The sequence below is a fragment of the Eleutherodactylus coqui genome, chromosome 8 (assembly GCF_035609145.1).
Source record: "Eleutherodactylus coqui strain aEleCoq1 chromosome 8, aEleCoq1.hap1, whole genome shotgun sequence".
NCBI classification, from domain to species: domain Eukaryota; kingdom Metazoa; phylum Chordata; class Amphibia; order Anura; family Eleutherodactylidae; genus Eleutherodactylus; species Eleutherodactylus coqui.
This window is the reverse complement of record NC_089844.1, coordinates 76,529,596-76,556,140: the sequence shown is the minus strand read 5'-3', so window position 1 is coordinate 76,556,140 and position 26,545 is coordinate 76,529,596. Positions and strand designations below refer to the sequence as shown.

Here is a 26,545-nt window from a genome sequence, read left to right as displayed (position 1 = left end):
TTTCCAACAGCAATGGGAGCAAAAGTCATGAAATGTAGAAATTCAACTGCAAAAACGGCAGTAACCAGAGTGGTGGTCAGCATTCGCGTATGCCGAAATACGTAGATTTATGCACTAAACATGTCATTAGAGAGGTTGTTCTATGAAATTAGGTCAGTGCTGATGCCTATCAGCGTGGGGTCTTGGGTTCAAATCTGACAAAGACAACATCTGTATGGGTTTTTTCATGTTCCCACTTTGTTTCCTCTGGGTACCATGCTCCAAAAACATGCTAATGGGTGAATTTAAAAACTGTGACCCCAATGGGGACAGAACTCAATATGAAGGGATATAAAGTGTCGCGTAACATGTATACGCTATATAAATAAAGGGGGATTATTAAGGAATTCCCCATCTACATGTGCATTACCACGCCATTCATTTCAGAGAGACCTCCGGAGATAGACTCACGCTTGAACTCCGCTATCTCCAGCCGTTCCATTTGAATGAACTTGGACAACCCTTCTTAGGGCCAGTGGGATTCTCAGCAGTTGGACCCCCACTGATCAGTTCATCATCCCATGTCCTGTGGATAGGGGATAATCTAATTTCATAGGACAACGCCTTTACCTCAATATATATTATGATATAAAAGGATTTCCATAGCTATCAAAATAGATGGCATAGCGCCAGGGTGTGCTGCCAATATGTGATCAGGGCAGCGCTGATCACTGGGATCCCCACCAATCACAAAACACAGGTTCTCACACATTTTAGTCAATCTTGCTTTGAACTGAAAGTCTTGGCCATAAGTAGTGTCTAGTACTGGAGCTCAGCCTAACCAACTGGAATGTGGATGAGCTACAATAACTTCATGTTACTTTGGCTGAGTTGCAATACTAGACACAGCCTATCGCCAAGAGTGGCGCAGTTTCTGTATAAAGACAGTCATGTTTTTCTAATCTCCTACAACCCCTTTAAGTGCAAGAATGAGAACGTCTTCAACAAGGACCTACTGTCCTAAGAAAACGCATTTACCTGCAACCGCACTGTTGAATTATTGATGCGACTTTTATACATTGCATTAGAAGGCAGAGCTAATAAAATATACTGGTATTATTATTTTATATAAAGCTTGTTGTATTCTAGATGCAGAGGATATGTGAAGGAAAAGAAGTTGCACTTTTTAGAAACTTTTGACATAGAAGTGGTGTCAAAAGTTTTGATCGGTGGGGTTCTTGCTGCTGATCGATAGAAAAAAAGGGCTGCCGCAATCACTTGAGCACTGCGCCCCTTCAGTTAACTGCACAGCTTTTCCTCCCGGGAGCAGAAGACGGCTGCATAGATGTCTATATTGCTTTCTATATAGACTTCTATGCAGGCTGCTTCCAGCTGCAGGGTGGGGCCGAAAAGCAGCAAATGCAGGTTCAGGGGCACAGTTCTTAGGCAAGTGCTGCAGCCCCCTCGTTCTAGCACTCACTTTATTATATATTCTTATGGATACCTTAAAGGGAATTTATCACATATATATTTGTACTAATTAAAACCAGACAGTGAAACATATACCATTTTTTCAATCTGCTTTTATTATATAGCTGTAGATTTTTGTTAAATTCTATTGCCTGTACATGATTACGGGGGCGGCCATCTTGCCTGAGCTGCAGTTAACAGCATTTGAGATATGCTTTACAGCAGCCCCGTGGGCCATTCCCACAGACTAGAGGGGACTCCGACTTCTATGGGAGAGGGTAGTAGATATGCTCTGTGACATGTGCAAAAGTAATTGTGCAGTGAGGGGGTGGGGGGAGTGAGCTGCGACCATCCCCTATTGTGAATGGTGAATCATGTACTGTCTATGTCTAGATGTTACTTCTCATTGTAACCCTGCCTGTGATGATGGTGGGATGCCTGCTGAAAAGTTTTCTCTACAGAAAAGGAAGGATCAGACTAATCACTAGGATTAGTGGTTACTGTGAAACTTGCAGGATTTTAGGATTTTTTTAAACACAGATTGTGAATTGTACAATGGGTCATTTTCTGATAACACATTCCCTTTAAGTTATACCCAACAAGAGGCACACAAAACAACAAAAACTTACAATTGAGGTAAACTAGGTTTCACAAATGGGTCGTTTTCTGCCCCATTGACAGCCTTGGTTTTCCTCTGCTTTGGTTCAGAATTGGAGGATGGCGTCTGGGCACTATTGGAAGATGGCGGTTTTCTCTTTGCCAGCTGCTTCCTTTGGCGTTCAATATCTTCTCTCTGCTGATTTACCCATTCCTGTTGCCTGCAAAACAGCCACAATAATGGACATATAAACATATACAGAAATATATAAAAATCAACATTCATAACCTGTGTTATAGGAATAATTCATATTCCAGAAGATTTCACTGATCTGCCCCAGATTGGTAATAATGAGAAGCTTCATGCATGAATATATGTATTTCAACTCACGGATGTTATCCGTCAGCCCCCATAATCTTCTGGTTAATTCAAAGGAAGTACAATACAGATATACTGAATATGACAACCTCATAACAACTCATGATTGGCCTAGTATGTAATGACACTGATGATTAACATATGTTTACGCCCCAGGTGTATGTCGCTATGTTAACACGTAATTCCTATATACCCAAGTAGCATAGACTTTATAATATTCCAATCTGGACCGAAAGTATGCAGTTAGAGATAAGAAGTTCCTCCCCTTGCCATGAAAATCGTAGGGGGAGCTTTAACTTCTACTTGTACATACCAATCTATAATATTGAGCTTGTTTACCATTTAACTGCTAGCCATTTCCTTTGAAGGTGGATATATATATATATTTATATTTGCATAGGCTGATTTAAGAAACACATTTATATTACTACGCCTGTAATGTACAGTATTCTTGTGCCAAACACACGTATTGTAACGTACCTATACAGAACAAATACTGCACCTTCCTGACCAGTGAAAACTAGGATTGGTCCAAAATATGAGTGAGATGCAAACTTTTCATTGTACATTTTCTCAGCAGGTTCAATTCCTAGATTTGGCTTCCAAATACTGTCACGTGAAGGGTGAATTCTCTTGTGGAAGATTTGTGGCAAAACTTTTTTACGCATAATCCCATTCATAAGAGTGGGGCTTGCGGCCAACACCCTCATTTAGAAGAATCAAACTAGTCACAGAAAGTTCTGCATTTGAATACACCATGGCAAGCTTACACGCTAGTGTTGATCAAGAGGCGTATAGCTTCGCCTTGTGAAGAGTATCTAGAAGAGACTTATAAGGCCATGGATGCTCCTCTGGGAAATTTAGTATGCAAATAGGTGGGAGGGAAGGGGTACAATGCCTCTGGGGCACCACCTATTAAAAGGTTGGATACTGGCCTACAGGAATACTACCTTCTAACAGGTCTTGACTGTGAATATAAGCCAAAATCTTCTTCTGTAAGAAAAGATAACTGGGTACAGACAAGCGTATATTTTCAGTCATGTTTTAAGTATTCTCACACCTACTAAGTGCTCTCCACAAGGAGAAACCATAACCTTCCCGAATGACATTATAGGCCTCCAACCCAACAACCTGTACATTGATGAGAGGCAAAAACCCTGAAACATGCTGTCTGCACATGGCTATCTTTTTCTTCTGCAGACGACTCTGGCTTTGGCTTATATTTCCAGTAACATTACAAGGCCTGTTGAAAAAAAAAATCAGACAGGAACGCTGCCTTCTAATAGGTAGCGCCGTAGAGCATTGCACCATCTTCCATTTGCATGTGCTAGTGTTGGAAAGAGACACTCAAAATTTTCTCCCCTCCTCCCTTAAACATTTTCAGGTGCATTTTTGGCTTTCAGTATTGCACATTTTTTTCTTGATTCTCCATTTTGCCATTCTGAAACAAATAACTCATCTTACTTTAGCATCAATGCAGGAGTATGAGGTCTTTTTGCGCCCTAAGATATATGGTCTATACGCACTATTTTGGAATAAATATACGTTGGCTTCTAATTTTATTAACTGGGGAGGAGAAATAAAAATGCACAGGAGGCCTGTTATGGCACAAACTGGTATGCTCCAACAAGCTTTTTACCAAACACAGCTCTTGGGTCCTTTATCCGGTCCCAGACCATCTGCATTCCATGGCGATGCCAGCCCCTGCATTCATGTCCCTGGGAATGGCGATCACAGCTACATTCCACTCCTCCCCCTCCATCCCTGGTACACCGCCGCAATCAGTCTTCATCACAACGCAAGCGTTAACGGACACGATCAGAGCTTTCTGTGTTCCCGGTGGTTGCGGACGGACTACATCAAGATGTAAAAAGTGATTAAAATCCACAAATTATCCCAGAAAAAGTAAAAAAGTGTTCTCTTGCACTTCCAAACTTAACCTTTATGAAAAGAAAAGGTAGGTTCCTCCAATAGAGTAGACCATCTTTCCACGAAGCTTGAAGATGATGCTACATTTCCCCTACTTCTAATATTTATACTAAGCAAGAAAAAAAAGGCTCCAGACGCTGGTTTGTGGACGGTAGGAGATTAACCGCCTTTTGGACCAGTCCTACAATGTACTGTGGCGGTGGACTATGATGACTTTTCCATGAATGTCCTCTGAATGCAGGCTTTCCTGAACCTTCCTGAAACTAATTTAATATGCCACGTTGAGTATTTCTTTGCTAAAAGCCTCAGACAGAACTTTCCTGCCAGTAAAATACAATGACATCATTTGGCTCATGAGTGATAATTCTAGAAATTCCATAACAATAGACTAACTTGACAAGGTTTTGAAAAGCAAATCCATCTGTCCATTGTTCAGTAAAGGAGGCCCCGTGCCGGACGGTGGTAAAGTGTCCCAGCCGCAATCTGTCCTGCATGCTCTTCTCTCTGCTCGCCAGCTTCTCCTGGGTGCTCTGTATTAAATAAGCAAAATATCCATTGGTTTTTATACAATACTTAGTCTGCTATCCAGTTATAAGGCAACCGTGTATACAGAATGGAAGGACAGATCATCCAATAAGGCAAGAAATTAAAGGCTATGTACACATTTGCTATGTTTTTGGAAATAAAAATTTTTTGGGCAAAAATTCACTGCCTTTTTACTGAGCTATTAGAGGACAGTATGACAGTGCCAAAAGATGGTGGAGGAGATCAGGAGGAGAGAGCAGAGAAAGCTACTATTACAGAGGATTGTAATTCACTCTGGGTGCATTTTCTTCCCTGAATAGTAGTGAGGGGGAACTATAAGCAGCTACTCAAAGAGAGGATGAGATACATGGAAAGATAGCCATGGAGTATTTAGTGGATGGGGTTATGCTACGCAGCCTCTGAGAGAGGAAAGGGGGAGCTAAGCGTGTACATGTTCATGAGAGAGACCAGATTAATCAGTGCTGGGAATTTCCCCAAGCCAAAAACTTGCATGTAAAAAAAAGGAAGGAGCGCATACAATCCAAGTAGCATGCTTTTTAAATCAATGAGAAGAAAAACTCAATGGGGAAAAAAAGTGTGCGCGTCATTTCTTTCTGCAGGGACTTAGTAATTGCTACATGTGTATTGATTTTCCATGCACAAAGGTTTCCATAACCTTTTAATTCCATAATGGTTGGTCTAATAAACAGAGGAGATTTTTTTATAATTCACTATTCATACGAATAAAAGTTAAGTCCATTGTTTTAAGTAGTTAATACAGAGCAGGTAAGATGAACACTAAGACTACTCTGCTGATTGTAGCAGACAGTAGTGCTTCCATATGGACACAAATAATCAAAGAATTTATGACATGCTTTAGGGTACGTGCACACCTGGGATATACACTGCATATTTTCCGTCATAGATCTGACTGCAGAAAATACACAGCGTATTACAGTAGAGGCCAAGTGGGTTAGATTTCAAGAAATCTCATCCGCATGCTGCTATAAGAATCTGAAGAATGAATTGACCTGCGGTGCAGATTTTAAATGCCACTGATACTAGTTGTTCAAACAAGAGGATGAAACCTGTGGCGAATCCACACCAAAATCCAATGCAAATGCTTGAGTTGGCGGAACGGTCATCTATTTTACATATGGGCAGTGGAGACAGCCGCAGCCGGACACATCTGGTGGCAACTTATCTCCAGTGAGGACAAAAGGATTGAGCGTTAAAACTCAATATATCCGATCAATCCCTCTCCAGACATAATCTGTTGGGTCTAGTCTGGAGACCATCAAACATATATGAGAATTGTCTGATCCCGCTGCCTTCCACAGGTTTGGCCAATTATAGTTTAATGTATACAGGATCCTTTATTTACACACCTGCAATGCAGCCACTTTATAGCGTCTGTGTTTTACCCTGGACTATTGCGAAGTTCAAGTGAACCAAACTTGGATGGCCATGCAACTCCACGGTACCGTCAGCCTAGTTCACTTAAACATCATAAAGTCAGGAGTCAGCAATAGGGAAGCTAAAATACACAAGTCTGAATGCAGCCCAGCAACGTTTTTTGCACCGATATGGACTCACCTTTTCAATTAGAAGTTTTTTGCTCATTGAAATACATTTATTTAACCTTTCTTTGTATTTTTCGAGAATTTTTTGCTGTTCATCTATTTGTCGTCGAAGATCACAGTTTGTCTGAAAGATGAAAAAAAAATGATTACAAAAATGCTACAAGACAAGTTAATTCTCCCCATTTAAATATTACATCACCCTGGTATTAAGAGCACTTTATTCACAGCTGCCAACAGGCAAAAATCACAAAGTCAACAAGGAAGGTATTCACCTTTATAGCACCAGTTTAAAGGAATACAGAAATGCAGTTGTATAGTCCCCATGCAGAAACCCGTAAGTACATAGTTACTACCCTGTTTCCCCGAAAATAAGCCCTACCCTGATTTTTCAGTGAATTTCGGGAGGCTTGAAATATAAGCCCAACCCTCATTACATTAAAAAAGTAATAGATTACCTAGCAGGTTCGGTCCAGGTCCCTCCCTAGTGTGATTGGCTCATGGAACACTGCATTGATTGGTTTTCAAGCGGTGCTCAGCCAATCAAAGCCATCACTTCCTGGAGGCGGGATTTATGAATCCTGTTACCAGGAAGTGATCTTCTGTCGGCGGCCGAGGACTGCAAAAAGCGCATCGGAGCTTCAGGGAGCAGTGACAGGGACCTGGACAGAGCCTGCTAGGTAAGTATAATAAGACATCCCCGAAAATAAACCCTGGGGCCTCTTTTGGGTCAAAATTAAAATAAGACAGGTTCTTATTTTCTGGGAAACACGGTAGCTTTAGAACATATCCAATGGAGATAACTAGTTTGGCCTTGATGAAAGCAAAGCAAAGGGCAAACTGCAGCCTTAAATACTACTACTTCATGCTACACTAAAGGTTCCCAGGTTGGCACAAGCGCGAATGCATTGTGTTCATGTGCAGAACACCCAAAAGCGATAGCAGATTGAGGGCAAGATGTACTACACAGTAGATTTCAGCACCTCGTACAGTAATGCAGCACAATGCTGGAGGCCTCAATCATCACCATGGTGGCAACATTGGGCAGTGTTTACTGATAAGTGTTGCACTTGGCAGGCTTGGAACCACACTCAGGATGCACAAGGGGTAATCCAAGCCTTTTATTATTGGTAATACCTTACCTATCCTCAGGATAGGTCATCAATAGTTGATCGGTCGGGGTCTGCCGCTTGGGATCTCCACCAATCAGCTGATTGTCCTGCCAACTTTGAGTGCAGCTGGGCCAGACATCATCATTGATAGTCAGGGCCGGAAGTGTAATAGCTTTACTCCTGTTGAAATCAATGGAAGCAATGCCTCCTGTAACATTTACAACTCCTCATTGCGGTCATAGATGGAAGTGTCATAGGAGGCATCGCTACCATTGATTTCAGCAGTCTATTACGCTTTAGTCCCTGACCATCGATGACAACATTGGGTCCGCCGCATTGACAACCGGTTGGATAATCAGCTGATTGGTGGGGATCCAGAGCAGCGCATGCATGCTGATCAACTATTGATGACCTATCCTGAGGGTGGGTTAATAGTAAAAGTCCCGGAATACCCATTTAAGTCAAAGTGGAGATCCGCTGCAAAAAGAGGCTCTCTGTGTGGAGCACTGGATGCAACCACATATCACAAGCCCCTACTACAAGGGGCTCCAGCAATCAGATCACTAGGGAAAGACCCCCACAGGGACAACAATTTCAAGCTTGAATGATAAAGACAAATTGCGCCAAGGCGAGCAGTGCTGAGCTTACGGTTTTATACATTAGAAAAAAAAAGAAATAAAACGATGCTTTTAGTGGACGATGGACACCAATTTTTCTATATTCATTCATTGCTTTAGGTTAGCAGTTTATAATGTTCACAAACTTGAAGTGATCTGGATAGGGTTGGAAGATGACTATGTACACCACCAGAAAGGGGCTGAGCATTTTCGTGAATGTCCAGCGCTAAAAAAAAAAAAAAAAAAAAATCCTTTTTTTTTTTTTTAAAATGGCCGAACTATTCTACATACTGGATGCTAAACTGTAGCGATGCAATGCATTCATAATAAGCAAAAATAAATGTCACACCTATAGAACTTTTTTTGTGATTTCCTATAGAACTGGAAATTATGACCGGACCCATAAATGACTAAGAAAAAAACCCCCAAAAACTGGAAATAAAGCCGGAAGCCATTTAGCAGAAGGAATTTTCCACCTATGTGCAGTTCTTTTGTATCTACCAGAGCACATTCCAATTCATCAGTGCGCTCTACTAGCAGCACCAGATAAAATAACCCCGTCTGCCTCCCCGAGACACTCTCTGAATCTAAACTGTTAACATTTACTGTCAATTTCTCGCCTATTTATCTTTGCAATAGTTATTTATAGAGGATGCACGGCTGGTTATTTATAGGATGACTATTCTACGAGATGTACAAGCAGCCTTGGATGCCTAGCTGCACAGACTGCTACAAAAAGCAATATTCTACCCAGCCCTCCAAGAAGTCAAGTAATTAGAACATGGCTGGAAGAGTCAAGGACATTACAAGGACTCTGCTGTGAGCCGGTATAAAACAGTGCGGGGATCATGTGTACATCTAAATCCAGGAGTGACAAGACTCTGGGAGAAAACGATCCCAAGAGCAAAAAGTAGGTCGGATCTGAGTGTCATTTACGGAAGAGCGAGTATAAAGGAAAGAACAAAAGTAAGACAAATCTATTACATGAATGTGAAATACCAACCTGATTCCAGACACGACGACTGATACCTACTGACTATTACCACTCGGTGCTATATCGCTACGATGGATGCAATATGTCTCACACATGCTTGTGGAACATCACACTCCATAATGCTTTCATTTGTAAATTGGTCTGCACTCGGCTGCTCAAACAAGCTCTATTTTTCTAGGAAGACGGTCTATATGATTTGGTAAGTCGGCACCAATTTTTACACCTGATCTGAGAGCGGTATAAGGTAGTGCCTGCCACACAGATCACAGTGATAAGGTTGCTGTGCGGATCTGTGCAGTAGTTTTGGAGAAACTTACATTTGATCAGTAACAGCACATGCATAGAGGACTACCTGAAGTAGTCCTGTCTATTTATGAGCTGTAGGCTAGTCACACCCACCCCGAACTCCAGCCATTGATTGACAGCTCTTCGCTTATTACTGTGCATAGAGAGCAAGTTGCCAATCATTGGCTGGACGGCGAGGTGGGTGTGGCCAGCCTGTAGTTCATGAGTATGCAGGACTAGTTCTGTGTTTGGCTGCTACTAATAAAATGCAAGTTTCTCCCAAACTACTGCACAGATACATAGCAGACATATCATTGTAATTGGTGTGACAAGCACTACTTCATGGTGCTGTAAATGAGGGCTGCAAAAAGATGGTGACAGATTCCCTTTAAGAAAAAGTGTCTGTAAAGACTAAATGTTATAATTTACGTTGTCAATTTTTGCTGCATCTTTGAAGGCAGCCTGTGCAACATGAACAGGTTTTCATAAACATACTTTGTATTACTGACAGTAACAAAAGGCTGCCATCTTTATTTCCGTTTAGGAGAGCTGAGGAAGCATCTACAGTTAATCCAGGATAAGTCCCAGGCATGCTCAGTAATCTTTAGAGAGTTTTGCAATAGGAGGATTATCCATAAGAACTATATAAGATGTTTTCCATCTTATCTAGGGGCAAGGTTCTAAAGTGTGCGTCAGAAAATGTGCATTTATTTACTTTATATGGCAGCAATTATTCGAAATCTTACATATTTTACAATGGTTGTCTTATAACAGCCGGTGGTCGCATGTGATTCAGATACCTCTGCAATGTAAGACTGGTAGGAGTCCAACCACTGTGCTACCAATGTCAGAGAAGAAAACCCCTTGAACACCTAAAGGTTCAGCCAAAGCTATCAGCACTGAAACATCCCATGTTTAGATCTGTTAAATGCACGTTATATTGGCGTCTGTGGGTTGACGGACAGATTGGTAGTTCCAAGGGCAGGAGGGGGGTGGTGGACAGGGACGAAAAAAGAGAATTGTACACTCATACTATTAATTATAGAACTCCAGTAAACAAATGTACAAGTCATTCCGCATGACCACATGCACTTGTAGCACTTATTTTAATTCTTTCAGAACGCTTATTACTCACCCTGAGCAAATCATCTATTCTGCCTTCTTTTTTTTCCAGATCCTGGTTTTTATTACTTTCTAGGGCAGCAAGCTTCAGCATCGTGAGATCCGTCTGCATGACATAGAGACAAAGTTAGTGTCACACTCAGAAGTTATGTAAGAGTGTTAAAAAGTCCAAAAGAAATATATAGCTACATTAAATGTCTTTATGCACAAACATATATATGTGCATGTTGCATTAAAGGGGCTTGCTGGGGCTTAAGGTTTTTCTTAGACCACAGTAAAATGGTTCAAAATAAAGCCAAATTGCATGCACACCTACTCCAGCAGCTCCCCATTCAGCGCTGAAGCCCTGTCATTTGAAGTCCAGAAGAAACAGACTGCGGTCATGTGCTGTTCATTGTGCATGTGACCACTCAGCCAATCACAGCAGAGAATAACCAGTGGAGCCAGCGATTGGCTGAGTGGTCACATGCACAATGAACAGCATGTGACTGTAGTTTGCAATTTGCCTGCAATCAAGGGTCCAAATTCTAAAATAGGTATCATACTCCAACAGAGGGAGTGACTGGCGAACATTTTCTAACAGCGCAACGTTTCCGAATTTCCCTAGTTGAACAACGACTGGTCTAAATAAAGAATTTAAAAAGAGTAACAGAGTTTTTTGAAAAATTTTGCAATGTTACTTACCTATTCCTCTCCAGGCAGTCTTCTTACCACATCTTCTCCTGGCTCTCCCTGTCCCCATTCCAGATCATTTCATCTCCAGCCGGCCGGATCCTCTTCTTCCTGTGATGTTGCGTACAATCTCGGCAGTCTCCTTCCTGCAGGTCTATGTACGTCTAGTGATGTAGCATTCACTGCCTAGCAGGTAATGCCGAATCCTATGCTGGGCCATTGCTGCGACGACGCATGCGGTGTCTCGTGGCAATAGTATATGAACACTTGAGGTGAGACAGCACGCATGCGCAGCCTCAGCAATAGCCCGGCATAGGATACGACATTCCCTACTAGGCAGTGAACGCTACGTCACTAGTGACATAACATGAAGCAGACTGCGCCGTGAATGTAAGTAAAGTGACAGGAGGCGGAGGATCTGGCCAGTTGGAGGTGACCCAGGAGACTGGAGGAGCCAGGAGAAGATCGGGGATGAGAAGATGCGGTAAGTAGTCTGCCTGGGGAGGAATAGGTAAGTAAATGAGCAAATGTAAATGAGATGGGCATTAGGATACTTTAACATAAGACAACAGTTGGCCAAATATTCGCTCAAAAGGCGACTGAAGGCCCATGAAAACAATGCGCCGACAGGGTACCTAGCGAGAAGTCGCTCTGTAGTCGCTAGTTGTTCCGTTTCAGCTCCCTCGAACAGATCGACTAGTGAGTGAGTTCTTCCTCAGCGGAAACAAGCAGTCGTTCATCTATAAACGACTGCTCATTTGCAATGAATAGAGATGGGCTGTCTCAGGAGTTCTCCAGCGCGCTCCACCTCCATTTACACGCACGTATACATGTAATGAAAAAGGTGGGATTTTCATACACTTAAACTGCATACGCCTGTGTGACTGGACCCTCCTTGTCAATAGGGCGTGTCCCTACAGAGTTTAATATTGTTAGCACTTGAACCGGCTTCACACTTATGCATGTACGCTTGCGAGCTGCACTTTTGCGAAATAAACCATGCTTTTTTGTGCGCATCGGCGTATTTTATTTTTACACCCGCAAGACATGTTCATTTGTGTGTGGCAAACGAGGATGCACCCTCAATTGACTTCTATGGGGAGCTTTGGTGCGTAAATACGTAGAATAATAAAGAATGTTCCTTCTTTTTCTTTCGCATGAAAGAAATTGCGCGGAATGTGAACGATCCCATTGAAATCAATAGGTTTTATTCTCTGCTTACTACCCGCGGAAATATGCAAGCAAATACACCCGTGTGAAGCCGGTCTTATTGAGAATGGGAACACCCAGTTGTCAGTTTATTCATACATTTCTATTAGGTATGACAGAAGAACAGTACAATGCAAAGTTCTGGGGAAAACTTCTTCAAAAATGTTATATCACGGGGAATACATACAATGTTTTATTTTATAAAAAGGAGAATGTTATCAAAGGGAAACCATGAAGTGAACTGCTGGAGCATTTCTTTAACGTAGGCTGCCACCTGTTTCAGCAAAGAACTTCTAAGCACGCAGATCTTACAGCTGTAAATCTGCCAATACTTCATTAACCTCCTTTGCAAATGCCTTTTTGATTTCAGTATTCACTGTAAGCATGCTCTTTGACATCCACCGACTGCAATAATGTGCCAGTCAGAAGGAGCCCTCGAAGTGAAGAAAGAAACTGGCAAAGCGGACGGTCTATGCAGAATAAAACAGAACGCAAGAAAAGTCCAAAAGGATCTGCGAGCTCTAAAATAAATAAAAGGTCACAACAGGTTAACGAAGCATATGGCAGATTTACATCATAAAAACGTCTGATGCCATCTTATCCTAAAGGCCTATTTACACGCTAAGACAATCTTTCAAATGATTGAAAGTTTTAGCAATCATTTTGCATAAAGTGTTAATGGACACTAATGTGTCCATTATGCTCTTCATTTGCATGTAAAAGGGCCTCCAGGTGCTGTTTGCAGAGCCCAGCATGTGGACTGGGCTCTGCACACAGCTGCATTGTTTTCATAGGGGCTGCCAGCACAAGACAATGTAATCTCCTGTCTCCCACAGAGAACACAGCATGTGGTCTGTTGAGAGATACGTTATCTCTCTTCGTCTGAACGATGATTTTAAGGTGAACTTAAAATCCATAGTTCAGTTGCAAAGTGCACGATGTGCCTGTTTACACACAACAATTATCGCTCATCTGCGGTCGTTTGAATGAATTTTGAGCAATAATTGTTGCGTGTAAAATGGGCCTTAAGGCCTCATGGCACACGGGCAGGTTGGATTCAGCATGTGGAATCCAACCCTGGCAGTGGCGGAGTTCGTGCGTACCCGTATTTCTTTTCTTTAATCTGTACTGAAGATGGTCCGTATGTCTCGCTGTCGAGCATGCGCAGGACAGTGGAAGCCGTCAGCGCGGAATCTGTGCAAAAATGGAACATGCTGTGACTTTTTTCTACACAAGCAGGGGAAAAAAATCACTTTCCCATTGCATGCTATGGGCGATATTTGCTGTGAAATCCAGAAGTGAACGCTCGCTTCGGATTCCATAATGCAAATCCCCCTGTGTGCACGAGGCCTAAAGGAAGGGAAATTCGTCGCTTAACCCTCCTTCACGTGGCTTCATTTTGTCGAGGATCTGGATGCAGACTCCGCAGCAAAAACTGCACAATGTCAGCATTCTACTGAATGCTATCCAAGTCCGTGCCGTAGTTCATACAGCTCGCATTTTTTACGTACACAGATTTTGAAATCCACATAAAGCAAAGAGAGTTGAGATATCAATTCTTGTGCAAAATCCATGTTGGACAGCCACATGTAGATTTGCCCCATTGACTGGAGCTAAATCCACATGAAGATCTGCATGAAAATCCAAGCCGGGACTCCAAAGTTCAGTCTCTGAAGATATCAGCATCGAGAAGAACACTCACTTGAATTAGTTTATAAGATAACTGCTTTGCGGGTGTCATTAGATGGTCCCCAAACGCTAATGCAGTAGGTGAAGGACTGTTCTGTCGAACCTTTGACAAAAAGACAATTAAGAGAGTGTGAAGAAAACACCATACAGATGATACGCAGGAGTAGTGACCATTGCATATAGTATGTGTGACACCGCAGTCACTTTCACAACCAACTTCTTTAAAATTTGTTTGAATCTCTTAACACATCTAAAATGAAAATGAAGCAATTGTGTATAAGTCTTAACTGAAAAACGTTCACATCATCGTGTTTCTATAACTTTTTTGCAGACCGATGTGTCTCCATGGTAAGAGACAACCAAACCTCATTGAGGTCCGATTCTGCAGTTATACTCTCTTCATCTGCTTCTTGCTAAACTATCAAATGTACATTAAAGGTTTTTTTTTCTTCTTTTTTTTTAGGTAATTGTTATTGAAGTCACTGATTTTAAATGGGAGCTATGTGTGCAATTACCAGTGTCGGCCACTACACAAGGTCAGAGCCAACTGCTTCAGCTCCATACCCTGTGTGTTGTGGCGCTGACAGCGGGCGTCCAAACAGTTGATCGGTCAGGGTTCTGAGCGGCAGATTCAAGCTGATCAACCATTGATGACCTATCCTGAGGAGAAGTCATCAAAAGCATTGCCTGCAAAAGCCCTTTAATATAAAGAAGGGGACAAACGGAAGGAACTACGGCTGCACTTATCTGTCACTATGGAGAATGCACAAGTTGAAAGAAAACAAACAAATGATCAAGATCTACTGAAAAGTTGCTTCATTTTTCATTTTAGATGTACTCAGACAATGAAAAGAAGTTGGTTGCCAAGCTGGACACAATCTTGAAAAGTAACTGAAATATGGTACAAAGACAGAAATAAACAAATAAACAAACGAACATCAACATTGTAGAAGATGTATTTTAACAGAAAGTCCACGAGCAAATGTATCATTAACAGTTTGCAATCCAATTTTGGATTCAGGGTTTCCTAGGGGGTTTTCTCTTTCTGCCATTATACAATGGCGCCACCTGCGGGCTAGAGCCAGTACTGCGGTATTGGACATGCTGGAGAGGCCCCCGACAACAGAGCGGCCAGTAATATACAGTAAGAATACCCTGCAGGATGTCTTCCGATATCAGAAGCTGTACAGCCTTTAATCAGCATGTCTTTAGACGTCAGACAGTGGATTGGAAAGGGTTAACCAATACTGACTGCACCCCCCACAATTGATGACAGATACTCTTTAAGGCCTTAACGCCACAGGGATAACTGTACGTCCTGGCAGGGAGGTACTTACCGCAACAGGACGTACAGTTACACCCTGAGGATAGCGCGAGATCAGAAGAGATCCCGCGCTATCTGGCAGCGGGAGCCAGCTGTCACTTATAGCCAGCCTCCTGCTGCAACAGCGGGGGTGCATCAGGACCGCGACTCACGCTCCTAATCCTTTCCCTGCCGCGATCTATGTAGATCGCGGCATGTAAAGAGTTCACAAAGGGAGCGCGCTCCTTCTGTGACATCATCGGACTCTCGTGATATAATCGGAAAGCCCAACGCGTTGCCATGGAAACAGGCTTGTGTAGAGCTTGTTCACTATCGTGACACCCCTGTCTGTCAGAACCATTTCCAGGTGCTTGACTGAAGGACATTTGGTCTCATAGTACCAATTACGCAGGCTGCCTTCGAAACTCAACCACCATTGCCTCCGTTTGCAGTGTCGTCGTAAACTGTGCAATGGGCAGTGATTGACAGTGATTGATCAGTGATTGACAGCTGTGTATGTACTGTACATATGGAGGTAGTGGACAATCACTAATAGCTCTGCCCAATGGAATGATCAGTTCAGAATGCACAGAAGTTTAAACGAGTTATATAGTTTTATGGGGAAAGATTCAGTATATCAATGAACGTTATGAGCTCCTCATGCTCTATAACATGCTGCCTGCAGTTTCGGTAGCAAACTCGAGCTGACAAGATTCCCTTAAGAGTGCATTCATATGGGGCAGTTTGGTTATGGCAAAAATATGCATTGGGGGAAAAAAAAAAGTGTGCAGTTTTTACCACATACCACAGCAAAAACGCACACATTTTTCTCCAAAGTGGATTTTGGTGCAGTTGTACCATATCCAAACTGCCCGTGTGAATGCACCTTAATCAAAGCGTAAAACCTGGATGATAAAATGTAGTGCTTCACTTCTGCAGAGATTTCCCTGATGGACATCTAAAGGGTAGCTCCACTTCTGTAGTGATTTCCTGCACTGGCATTACTAATTTTCTTAACCGCTCCACAGCAACATCTCACAACACTATTTTATGAGGCACTTTTCCTAAGGACCCATCCAGACAGCAGTGTTTTCATCAGTATTTTGCATCAGCGATTGTAAGCCAAAACCAGGAGTGGGCCCCAAATATGGAACAGATGCAAATCTTTCCATTATAGCTTTTCTATGTAGGTTCTACTCCTGGTTTGGGCTTCCAAATACCAATCTAAAATACAGAACAGAATACTGCCATGTAAACGGGGCTTGCCAAAGCAAAAGTTTGTAATCTTGTTTTTAAAGGGTTAATTTGAACCCTTATGATTGCGGCTGTCCATGATTTTTAAAAACTGGACATATAAAGGGTATAAAATAAGAAAAATATATTACCCATCTGTTAAATATCCCAGCAGTCCAGTGCAGCCACAACGGTCCTGAAAACTCCTGCAGTGATGGCGTTATGTTCATTGTTCAGGTGATCGCTGCAGCCAATCACTGGCCTCAGTGGTCATGTGCCGTAAATGCACACATGACCACTAAAGCCTGTAATTGGCTACAGCAGTCACATGAATGATGAATGTCACATGACCACTGAAGGCGATTCTGAGGCCGGAGATGCTGGGAACAGAGGGCCTGCACTGGAACACCAGGACATTCAATGGGCGAGTACCATATTTTTTGTACCCTTATCTGTGCTCTGTCCACTCTAAACAATAAATATCAGATGACCCTTTTAACAATATAGCAAGGGTGATAATGGAGAAACGGGACTTGTCATACTTTAACAAATTCGACTATCACTTGTGAACTATGTTGCAGCGATTGGGGCAATGGAAAACATAGTTATGTGACCATTGGATAAGCCCTTACATTGGGCAGCAGAGCTTATTGCCAGTATAACGTAGAGGAATTTTATATAAAGTGAGGCAGCAGAGAGTACACATGTTTTTTCTATTTCCCGCAAGTCCATGCTCTCCGGTATCAATGGCTTTCTAGAATTTCACATTAGGTACCGTGCAGAAAATCTTTAAGTCTATGGAGCGACGCTTTAAAAAAAAAAAAAAACAAAAAAAAAAAACCCACAAAGATATACCTAAAACATCTACTAATACATACAGCGCTAAGACTCACAGAAGATGAAGGTGTGGAATGTGAATGGGAATTTTGTGGGGACCGTATTGAAGGAGGTAGGCCCCTTACAGGACTGGAACCGTTCCCAGCTTGATACTGAAAGACATGAAAAAATAGGGCAAGATTATCAGTATGTACCAAATATCTCAGCTATATACTCCAGCGATAATGAGATATGGGTGCAGATGTGAGCGCTACAGGGACCTGCTAGCTGACCCATTCAAGGACTGTGGTACAAAGACCAACAGTCCTAGGCCATGCCAGGAAAATGCACTGCAGACCATGACAAAAACACCACCGTCCTGTTGAACCCCAAGGTACACCCATTGGATATGGCTTCATGCTGTTTTCGCCAGATGTGGACCCGGCCATCCATATGGATCAGCGAGCAATGGGACTCATTACTGGAGGTAACTTTCTGCCATATGTCCAAGGTCCATTGACATCCCTCTTGGGCCCATGAGAGGCTTTGCTGGCGTTGAGACAGGGTTATCAGGGGCACCCTTCTAAGTTTTCGGCTATGGAACCTCAGTCAACGCAAGCTACACCGCATGAGCATTGTGGAAATTTGTCTAACTTCTCTGCTGTTATACACTGCTGGGTCAGTTCGTCCACTGTGGCATGTTGCCACTGAGATACCAGCTGTGCCAACTTACGTTTGCCTCTAGAATTAACCACATGTGGCCTGCCGCTGTGTGATCTTCCGCTGGATGTCTGCCCATAGTTCAACCAGTCTTGATACACTCTTAATACAGAGGTTGGAGAACAGCCATGTGCAACAGTTTCAGAAATACTAGTACCACACGTCAAGACACAAGCAATGTGCCCGTGGTCAAAGCCATCACGTTGACCCACGACTGCCAAATATTGCATTCTACCGCGCAGAGGAGCAGTCAGTACATTGGCTGAGAGCAGATCGTGATCAAGTGGCACAGTGCTAGTGATCAAAAGATGCCACGCGCCCGCTGTTCCTAATGCAGTGATCTCTGTACTAATGATCACATTAAGGACACATGCATGATATACTTTGCCCATAATTTCATTATGCCTCATGGGATTGTAGGGTGTAGGAGCAGCAGCATTCACATAACGCTGGACTGCTTTGGCTTATCATAACTACCATAGGCCTCCTGTTCACGGGCATAGCGATAGCCCGTGGCAGATCGCCGCCGCGAGAGCCGCTGCCGGGGAGCAGGGGAGAGCTGACGGCTCTCCGTGCTTAGCCAATCTGACAGTCTATGGAAAGCATTCACTGCGATTCCCGCGGCCGGATTATCGCTGTGAAAAACGCTGTGAAAAATCCCCCGTGGACAGGAGGCCATAGTGTGATCTATTGCTGTAATGAGCAAATAGGTGCAGCAGCACTCCACTGGAATGCACCATTAGGTGCGAGGTGCGGGTCTGGTGTGCAAAGCTCAGCAAGTCCTATTACTGTAATGAGTCCTGTGGATATCCCATATATACCAATGACAGGTTAGTCTGCAATATACACGGAGCTTACTCAGCATACCGTCCAATACATTTCAATATTACCCTCTCATTAAAAAGCAGAAAAACTCACATCAAAGTAGTCACTGATCTTGTGACCTCGGTTCGCACTGCTCTTTCCTATGGAAGAGAAAGCAAGAATGCATTAATGACAATGTCAAGCATATCCCAAGTATAGCAGAAAGCAACTCATGCACAACATATATAGTCCTGCACAGCACTATAGGTCCATACACACCCTATATATAAAAACTGCTACAGAATTTCCACCATTTGCGTGGATTGTGACACGGATCTGTAGCGCACTTCACATTTTCCAGATAAAGGGAAGGGTGAAATCTGCTGCGGATCCATGTCACAATCCACAAAATATTGTGCGGGTTTTGATTTTGATTTTGGTATGGCTCTGCACCAAAATCAGCCATGTGTGAATGCATCATAAAGGGGTCTTCCTATCTCATACAGTGATTGCATATCGCTAGGAAACGCTACTACTATATGATCCTACCTCCGAGACCCCCTCTGTTCTTGAGAAACATAGGGATCTGAAGACGCCGATTCAGTGTTATGGCCCCTCCCTACCGCAGTACCCCCCGCCGTGTAGGGAACTACAGAAGGCTCCATGCATGTAAATAGGGCTATGCTGCTTTACCCCTGCACAGCGGGGAGCTGGACCGCCACTGTGAGCGCAGAAACAATGAAGGGGCTGCAGCGCGAAAATCAGTGCTGCAGCCTTTTTACTCTCAGGATCAGTAAGGGTCTCGGAGGTTGGACTCCCCTATAGAGTAAAAGCAAACCTTAGCAATACATCCTCACTTAATGAGATGGCAATACGCCTTTAATAAACAATGCTATGGCATAGCAAAAGCATGGATGTGTACAGTTCACATCACATCTCAAAAGTGTATGTCCCCCCCTGATATGTTGAGCGCCTAGTGCTTTTTTGACAGAGGAGCCCAAATAATGAGAGCGTAGCTGTCATCCGAGTTTTGCAGCTCGAGAGTAAAGGAAACCGTCTCCCATTTTTGGGGTACGGCCCCCCTAGGAAAACACTCATCATCAACTTCGGGTGTCACAAAACTCAAATTGTTCATCTAAATAGGTCCATCATAATGGACTGATTGATTTCATAATTCATATTTATGGTAAAGGCGCTGTATTTTTCGCCATTACCCCGCGTCACCTGCTTCTCTTCAGAGACGTACAGTACACGATAAAGTTTGGGCTGCCCGCAGCCTCTGCTAGAGGGGCCTTAGAAGCATAACACTGAGTACCGTGTCACGCAAAAGTGGGCGGCGGGTAGGTTTATATTATATTTTTGTCACTAGTTTGCCCTAAAATTGAGATAACGGGAGCAGCACTTCACAGATGTTTGGAGCCGATTGTTGGTGTTGTAAGATAAGCAGCATGAGTGACAACCGCGTTCTACAGTCGTGTGTCCATGAAGACAGAGCTTTCATTTATCTCTATATTAGGGCTCTGCTCACACCCTATGTAATATATGAGCCGGGGAACTCTTCAGGATTGTGCACTGAATGCAACACAATGAGGGGAATATATGAAACTATCTGGTGCCCCAAGCAACCAATCACAACTCAGTTTTAACTTTCCCAGAGTACTATAAGAAATGAAAGCTGAGCTGTGATTGGTTGCCATGGGCAACAATGTCAACTTTTCTTTTAAACAGTTTTATAAATCTGCCCCAATGAGATTTATTTATCAAAACTGTCTAACAGTCTGTTGCCCATAGCAACCAATTAGAGCTCAGTTTTAATTTCTGAAGAACTCCAGAAAAATGGAAGCTGAGCTCCAACTGGTTGCCGTGAGCGACAACGACCGTTTTAAAGTCAAAGTAGTTGATAAATTAGGGCCATAATGTATGCCATAGAAGTGTAAACCTCTCCGCCATAAGCTTCAATGCAACACAATCGGTGTACCGCGTGGCATCACTCTGTACTGAATAGGGTAGTCTATAATGCTTCAGAAAGGTCAACTGTATGGAGTACCATGGCTACATTTACATATGCAATGGGAGCGTTTCCCAGCATACGGGTCCAAACTAGACCTGGTTATTAATCGGCACAGAATTCTGGACCTATTTAAGCCGTTTAGCACCAGGTTTTAGATTTTTTTTTTGAATTTTCATTTTTTCGTATGCAACTTCCAAGAACCATGGCTTTATTATTTTTCCATTGACATAGCCGTATCAGGATTTCTTTTTCGAGGGACATGTTGTACTTTTTAATGATACCATGAAATGTACCATAAAAAGTACAGAAGAGCCTTCAAAAAAGTGAGAAAAAAAATGCAACTGCACCATTTTCAGGGGTTGGTTTTTACAGCATTCACATTGCAGTAAAACTGACATACGACCTTTGTTCTATGGGTCAGTCTGATCATGGGGACACACAATTTATCTAGTTTAAGGTTGCTCTACTTTTAAAAAGTAAAATTAAAATGTTTTTTTCTTTTTTACAAAAATTGCTTTCTGTCGTCGTATTCCTAGACCCATAACTTTTTAATTTTTGGTCAATTGGGCTGTTAAGAGAACTACTTTTTATGCAGGGTCAGCTGCAGTTTTATTTGGGATAACAAAGAAAACAAATTCCAGCATTCCGTAATTTTTTTTAAACAGCCTTCACAGTGCAGGATAAATATTGTGATGTTTTAATAGTTCTGACTTTTATGTACACGGCAATACCAAACGTGGGAACAATAGGAAAACGGGTGGGGGTTGAACTTTTAATATTTTATATTTTTTTACTACTAAAAAAAAATTAAAACTTTTATTTAGCTCCCGCAGGGAACTTGGACTTGCAATCATTTGATCATTTATACAATAAACTACAGTACAGCAGTATATGACTTTTTTTTATGTTGCCTATGAAGACCTGCCAAAGGCAGGGCTTAATAGGCATTTATGAATGGCGGTTGTGGGAGCCTTTAGTAGACTCTGGAATGCAATGCTAGTCCATTGGCACCCCCTGATCATGTTGCGTGGGTTGCTGATAGAGCATGTGAACTGGTCCTCCCCTCCTGCTGACTATTTAGACATGCCATCAGCTTTGACTGTGGCATCTGAACCGTTAACTCCTGCAATCAGAGCTAACTAAAGAGGACCTCTGCAGAAATAACCCAATGATGTGACTTTATATCAGTACCCCAATACTGTAAGGCACAAATCCTTCTACTACATCTTGCAGATATGTAATATCCCTGTCTTGCTTGCAGTGCATGTGGCAATAAAACCGGCTACTAAGCCGTAATACAAAAGCTTCTCAGTGCCGGTCAATGGATGTGAGACAAATGCCAGCAGCTACTGGATGATTAGACAGAATATCACCTACATCATGTCACCGTGATCAGACAAGAGCAGAAATGCTGCAGGCAGCTGAATTAAATAACGAGCGCAGACCTGAAGAGAGTTTGTAAAATAAATTGGATCGGCATCTATTTTTAATGCAGTTAAATGGCGTCCAAAGCAGAGACTCTCAACCCATATTCTGTTCTTCATCTCCATATTAACTCGTCAAACGAACCTATCAATTTGAACGTGAACTAAAAGCATTCAACGTCTCCTCTGAAGGCGGAGAATTACCTTCTCCATGGGTGGGCAACCTCAGTTCAATTACCCAACGCAGAAGAGGCGCAAATAATGTAGAAGAACACTTCAGGTTTAGAGGCTTTCTACAGAAATTAACAGCTAATGGCATAATAGTGATTAATGGAATCGCTTACGTTAAACAGCTGGAGTGATCATACACGCAGCCGGGCAGCGAGGGGAACGTGGTCCGTCTAACCACCCAAGACTGTCCTGAACCCAAAGTCTACATCCCATTGGCTTAACGCAACATGTGACATATTACCTAAATAAGTTCGGGATCCCCTCTTTGGTGGATATGGGAAATGTGGTATTCCCACTCTATAAGGGCTCACTCAAACAGGCGTATGTGTTCTGCACATTAGACCGGGCTATAGTGGGTCTGCTGGGAGAGACGGCGTATGGCTGCGAGTGCACTGCGCATGCCCGCGTATCACTTGAACGCGGTCATACGCTGTCTACCTCTTTTTTTTTTAACAAGAAAATTTCCGGCTCTGTTTCATAGTGGGTTGAATGAATTGTGGATGGACAGCTTGGCATATATGGTCTATACCAATGTATAGGGTTCACGCTGCGCTGTACGCAGAGATAAAGAGCATGCTGCAATCTATTTCTCGTGCGTGTCTACACGCACATGTGCATGGATCAATGGAAGTCCATTGACTTCACTTACCGTGTACCACGTGACTAAAACACGCCCGTGGCCATCAGCCCTTAGGCATCATGTCCATAGGGAAAAATCAGGCCTGTGTGGATTTCTGCTGCGGATGCACTATAACCGTCTTTTTTTTCATGTGGAAAATCAATTCAAATAGATCTCCCGCACGCGTGATCTGCGTTAAAATTGGAGCATGCCGAGTTTTTTTTCCCTGCGCGTGAAATCTGCCCATCACTCAAAATACCATCCGCGGCTCTTTAATTAACCGCGGATGGTCAATGCATTCCTATGGGATGCAGATTTGCTAAATATAATTTACCTGTGGACATGAGCCCTTATGTGCATAATTTTCACAGGTGTAAAATGCGCAGTACACAGCAAATATGGATGTACAGGAGTTTTTCTTGCATATGATAAATCCCCATAGCCTTTATTGCCATGTTATACGCACCAAAATAGGACACTCTGCTTTTTTTCCCCCACTCGCGTGAAAAAAAACGCAGGTTTGAGCAGTAGACCTCAATGGGCTTTTAGCATCGCGTACTATGTGTGGCATACGCCCATGTGAGCTCTAAGGCTATGATCGCACAGTGTTTGTACTGTACGCTTGTTGCGTGTGCCTAGAAAGCGCGCTGCGCATACCCTGAACATATCCATGGGGTCCTAAGGACCAATAAATAGCCAAAAAAAGGACTGGTTGTGCTGTATACCTTTTTCACAACACGGGGGTCTATGAATGATATGTGGCACTAAATAGCATACTGTGATATACATCAGGGATTTCCCTTTACAACTAATCTGGAAAGCAGCATAGCTTATTACTGAGGGCCTGTCCCTACGATGGTCCATCAATATCTGTTTGGTGGAGGTCAGAGTCCTGGCACCCTCTCTGCTGGCATTACAGCGAGTGCCGCATCCACTTCACGGTTTACCCAGGCATCGCCCAGTACATTCCTTCATTCAAATCTATATCCATACAGGGAATTTGGAGCTCCGTCTCACAAAAGCAGAACTCTGGACACTATTCTGGCACGTTCACCATGGCCGTATTCACTATGGATTCTCTGCAGCGGAAAATCGGCATCTAATGGTGCCTCAGATGTCATAGCAAAGAGTAAAATCTGCAGTGAGCAAGTGACATGCTGCAAATGTAAAAACCAGCAGCCTGGAATCTTTCTGCACCGTGTGGATAGATTTCTATGTGGCCTGTAATGTAGATGCTGCAAATTTACCATCTGGAAATTCTGCAATAAAACCATTTACGGACCCTGTGAACACATCCGAAGGCTGGAACCAAACATGCCCGCTGAGCCAAAGCCAGAAGTCGGTTCAGCGGGAATAGGAAAAACAAAGGAAGCACTTGTCCTTCTCCTTCCTGCTGGATCCATTTCTAGATTTGGCTCAAAAGCTGCATCACAAATTACCCATGTGATACCAGCCAAAAGATATACTGAGAAATTAGCACAGAATGTGAGATCTTTCAACGGGTCAGGAGGGGTACGGTCTCCGCTTGTGACCACTGCTAAGATGGCCTGGGAAAACCTACTGGCCTTGCAATGCACCCTGGGAAATAAGATATGCAAATGAAAGATTAAAAAATACCCTTGTAGCTCCACCTATGGGAAGTTAGCTTCCCTAGAAGTCAATGTCCAATCGGCCTTTGGCTGGGCTTACATGCCTGCGTTTTTCCACGAATCGTTCGCACGGATGGCGATCGTGTAATCCGCAATACAAATTCGCCCATGTGAGCCCGTCCTAAGGGTGTAATCCAAACCAGGGTCTTCTCAATAATGATTTAAAATAAGGGCCATTTACATGGGACGATTATTGCGCAAAATGTGTTCAAACGAACAAAAATGTGCGATAATAGTCACGTCTAAATGCAAAAACACTGTTTACTGACTTTCAACCAGCATAAAATTCATCTCCGATTTTTCGCTGCATGTAAGCGCTCCCCACTCAGAATGTGAAGTGCTGAGCGAGAAGTCAGCGGCGATCTGCCTGTCCAAACGCTCTGCAAGAGCGCTGACAACCTCAGCGGTGACTTCGGCACTCGTGCAGTCATTGAGAGACAGTCGTTCCGTGTAACCCCAGCATTACATCCTTAGTCATGTTGCAAGGCCTGTTAAAAGGTTGGACATTGAATTCTAGGGCAGTTACCTTCCAATAGGTGGCGCTACAGAGGCATTTTCCCATCTTCCATTTCCAGATGTAGATGTAAGACTGAGATGGTGTTAAATGGTGGATGTTCATTAGCTAAGATTCCCAGCAAACAGACTACATAAGATGGAATACATTGTGCTACATAATTAAATCCCTTTCAATACCCAGCTTAAATATTTACATTAGATTTACATTACCTTGACTGCTTTCATTCTGATTCTCAGCTTTCCGCTTCCTCCCCCTTGAAGAGTCTGGCTGTTTCTTTTCTGGAGTCTGAAACCCGTCATCAAATAAAAAGAATCAATCATTTACAATTAAGTCAACTAAACTGGAAAAGTAATATATGCTTGCTGGTTTTTCAGAGGCAGAAAACGTCGCTTTAAAGAGATCACGTAATCAGGACCGGCCGCCCTAAAGTACCTCTACATGGGGCGATGATTGCCTGAACCATCGCTTGAAAAAAACAGCGATTTCCGGTGTCAATCACCCCCATGTTAAACACAGCCCCTGACAAAGCACCGAGCAAGAAACTGCTCATTTGTCGGAGTCGCTTGATTTTTAGCTCACCCAAAAACCAAGATTCAGAGCAGCCGGACGAGACCTCCAATGCCCTCCACCTCCATTCTCTGAATGATCATCACTCCACAATGGCACTAGTTACTCATGGAGCCTAATACTACTTTGGTTGCTCGTAAATAAGCCCTACCCTGATTTTTCTACATTTTCATGGGAAGGCTTGAAATATAAGCCCTACCCTGAAAATAAGCCCTAGCTGCATTATATAAAGAAAAAAGCAAAACATTACCTAGCAGGCTCGGTCTAGGTCCCTCCCACTGGTCTCCGGAGCTCCAGCACGCTTGCTGCAGTCCTCGGCTGCCTACAGAAGAATATCGCTTTCTGTATACGGGATTTATAAATTTTGCCTCCAGGAAGTGATGGCTTTGATTGGTTCTCGAGTGCTGCATTGATTGGCTGAGCAGCACTCGAGAACCAATCACAGCCTTCGTGTTGTTGAGCCGGGATTTATGAATAGGCCAATCAATGCTG

General features: G+C 43.0%; 1 protein-coding gene across 5 annotated transcripts in view; it reads right to left on the bottom strand.

The window, feature by feature from the left end:
* TLK1 (tousled like kinase 1) overlaps window positions 1-26,545 on the bottom strand; it is a 253,962-nt gene that overhangs the window by 17,646 nt on the left and 209,771 nt on the right. For 4 of the 5 annotated variants that reach the window (XM_066575874.1, XM_066575877.1, XM_066575878.1 and 1 more), the window contains 8 exons: window positions 25,696-25,771; window positions 19,150-19,196; window positions 17,574-17,684; window positions 14,173-14,262; window positions 10,603-10,695; window positions 6,476-6,586; window positions 4,748-4,884; window positions 2,079-2,267 (listed from right to left, as the gene is read on the bottom strand). In XM_066575874.1, coding sequence (XP_066431971.1) covers window positions 2,079-2,267; window positions 4,748-4,884; window positions 6,476-6,586; window positions 10,603-10,695; window positions 14,173-14,262; window positions 17,574-17,684; window positions 19,150-19,196; window positions 25,696-25,771 — 854 coding nt within the window. The remainder of the gene's footprint in view (window positions 1-2,078; window positions 2,268-4,747; window positions 4,885-6,475; window positions 6,587-10,602; window positions 10,696-14,172; window positions 14,263-17,573; window positions 17,685-19,149; window positions 19,197-25,695; window positions 25,772-26,545) is intronic. The other variant, XM_066575876.1, reaches the window with a different exon arrangement.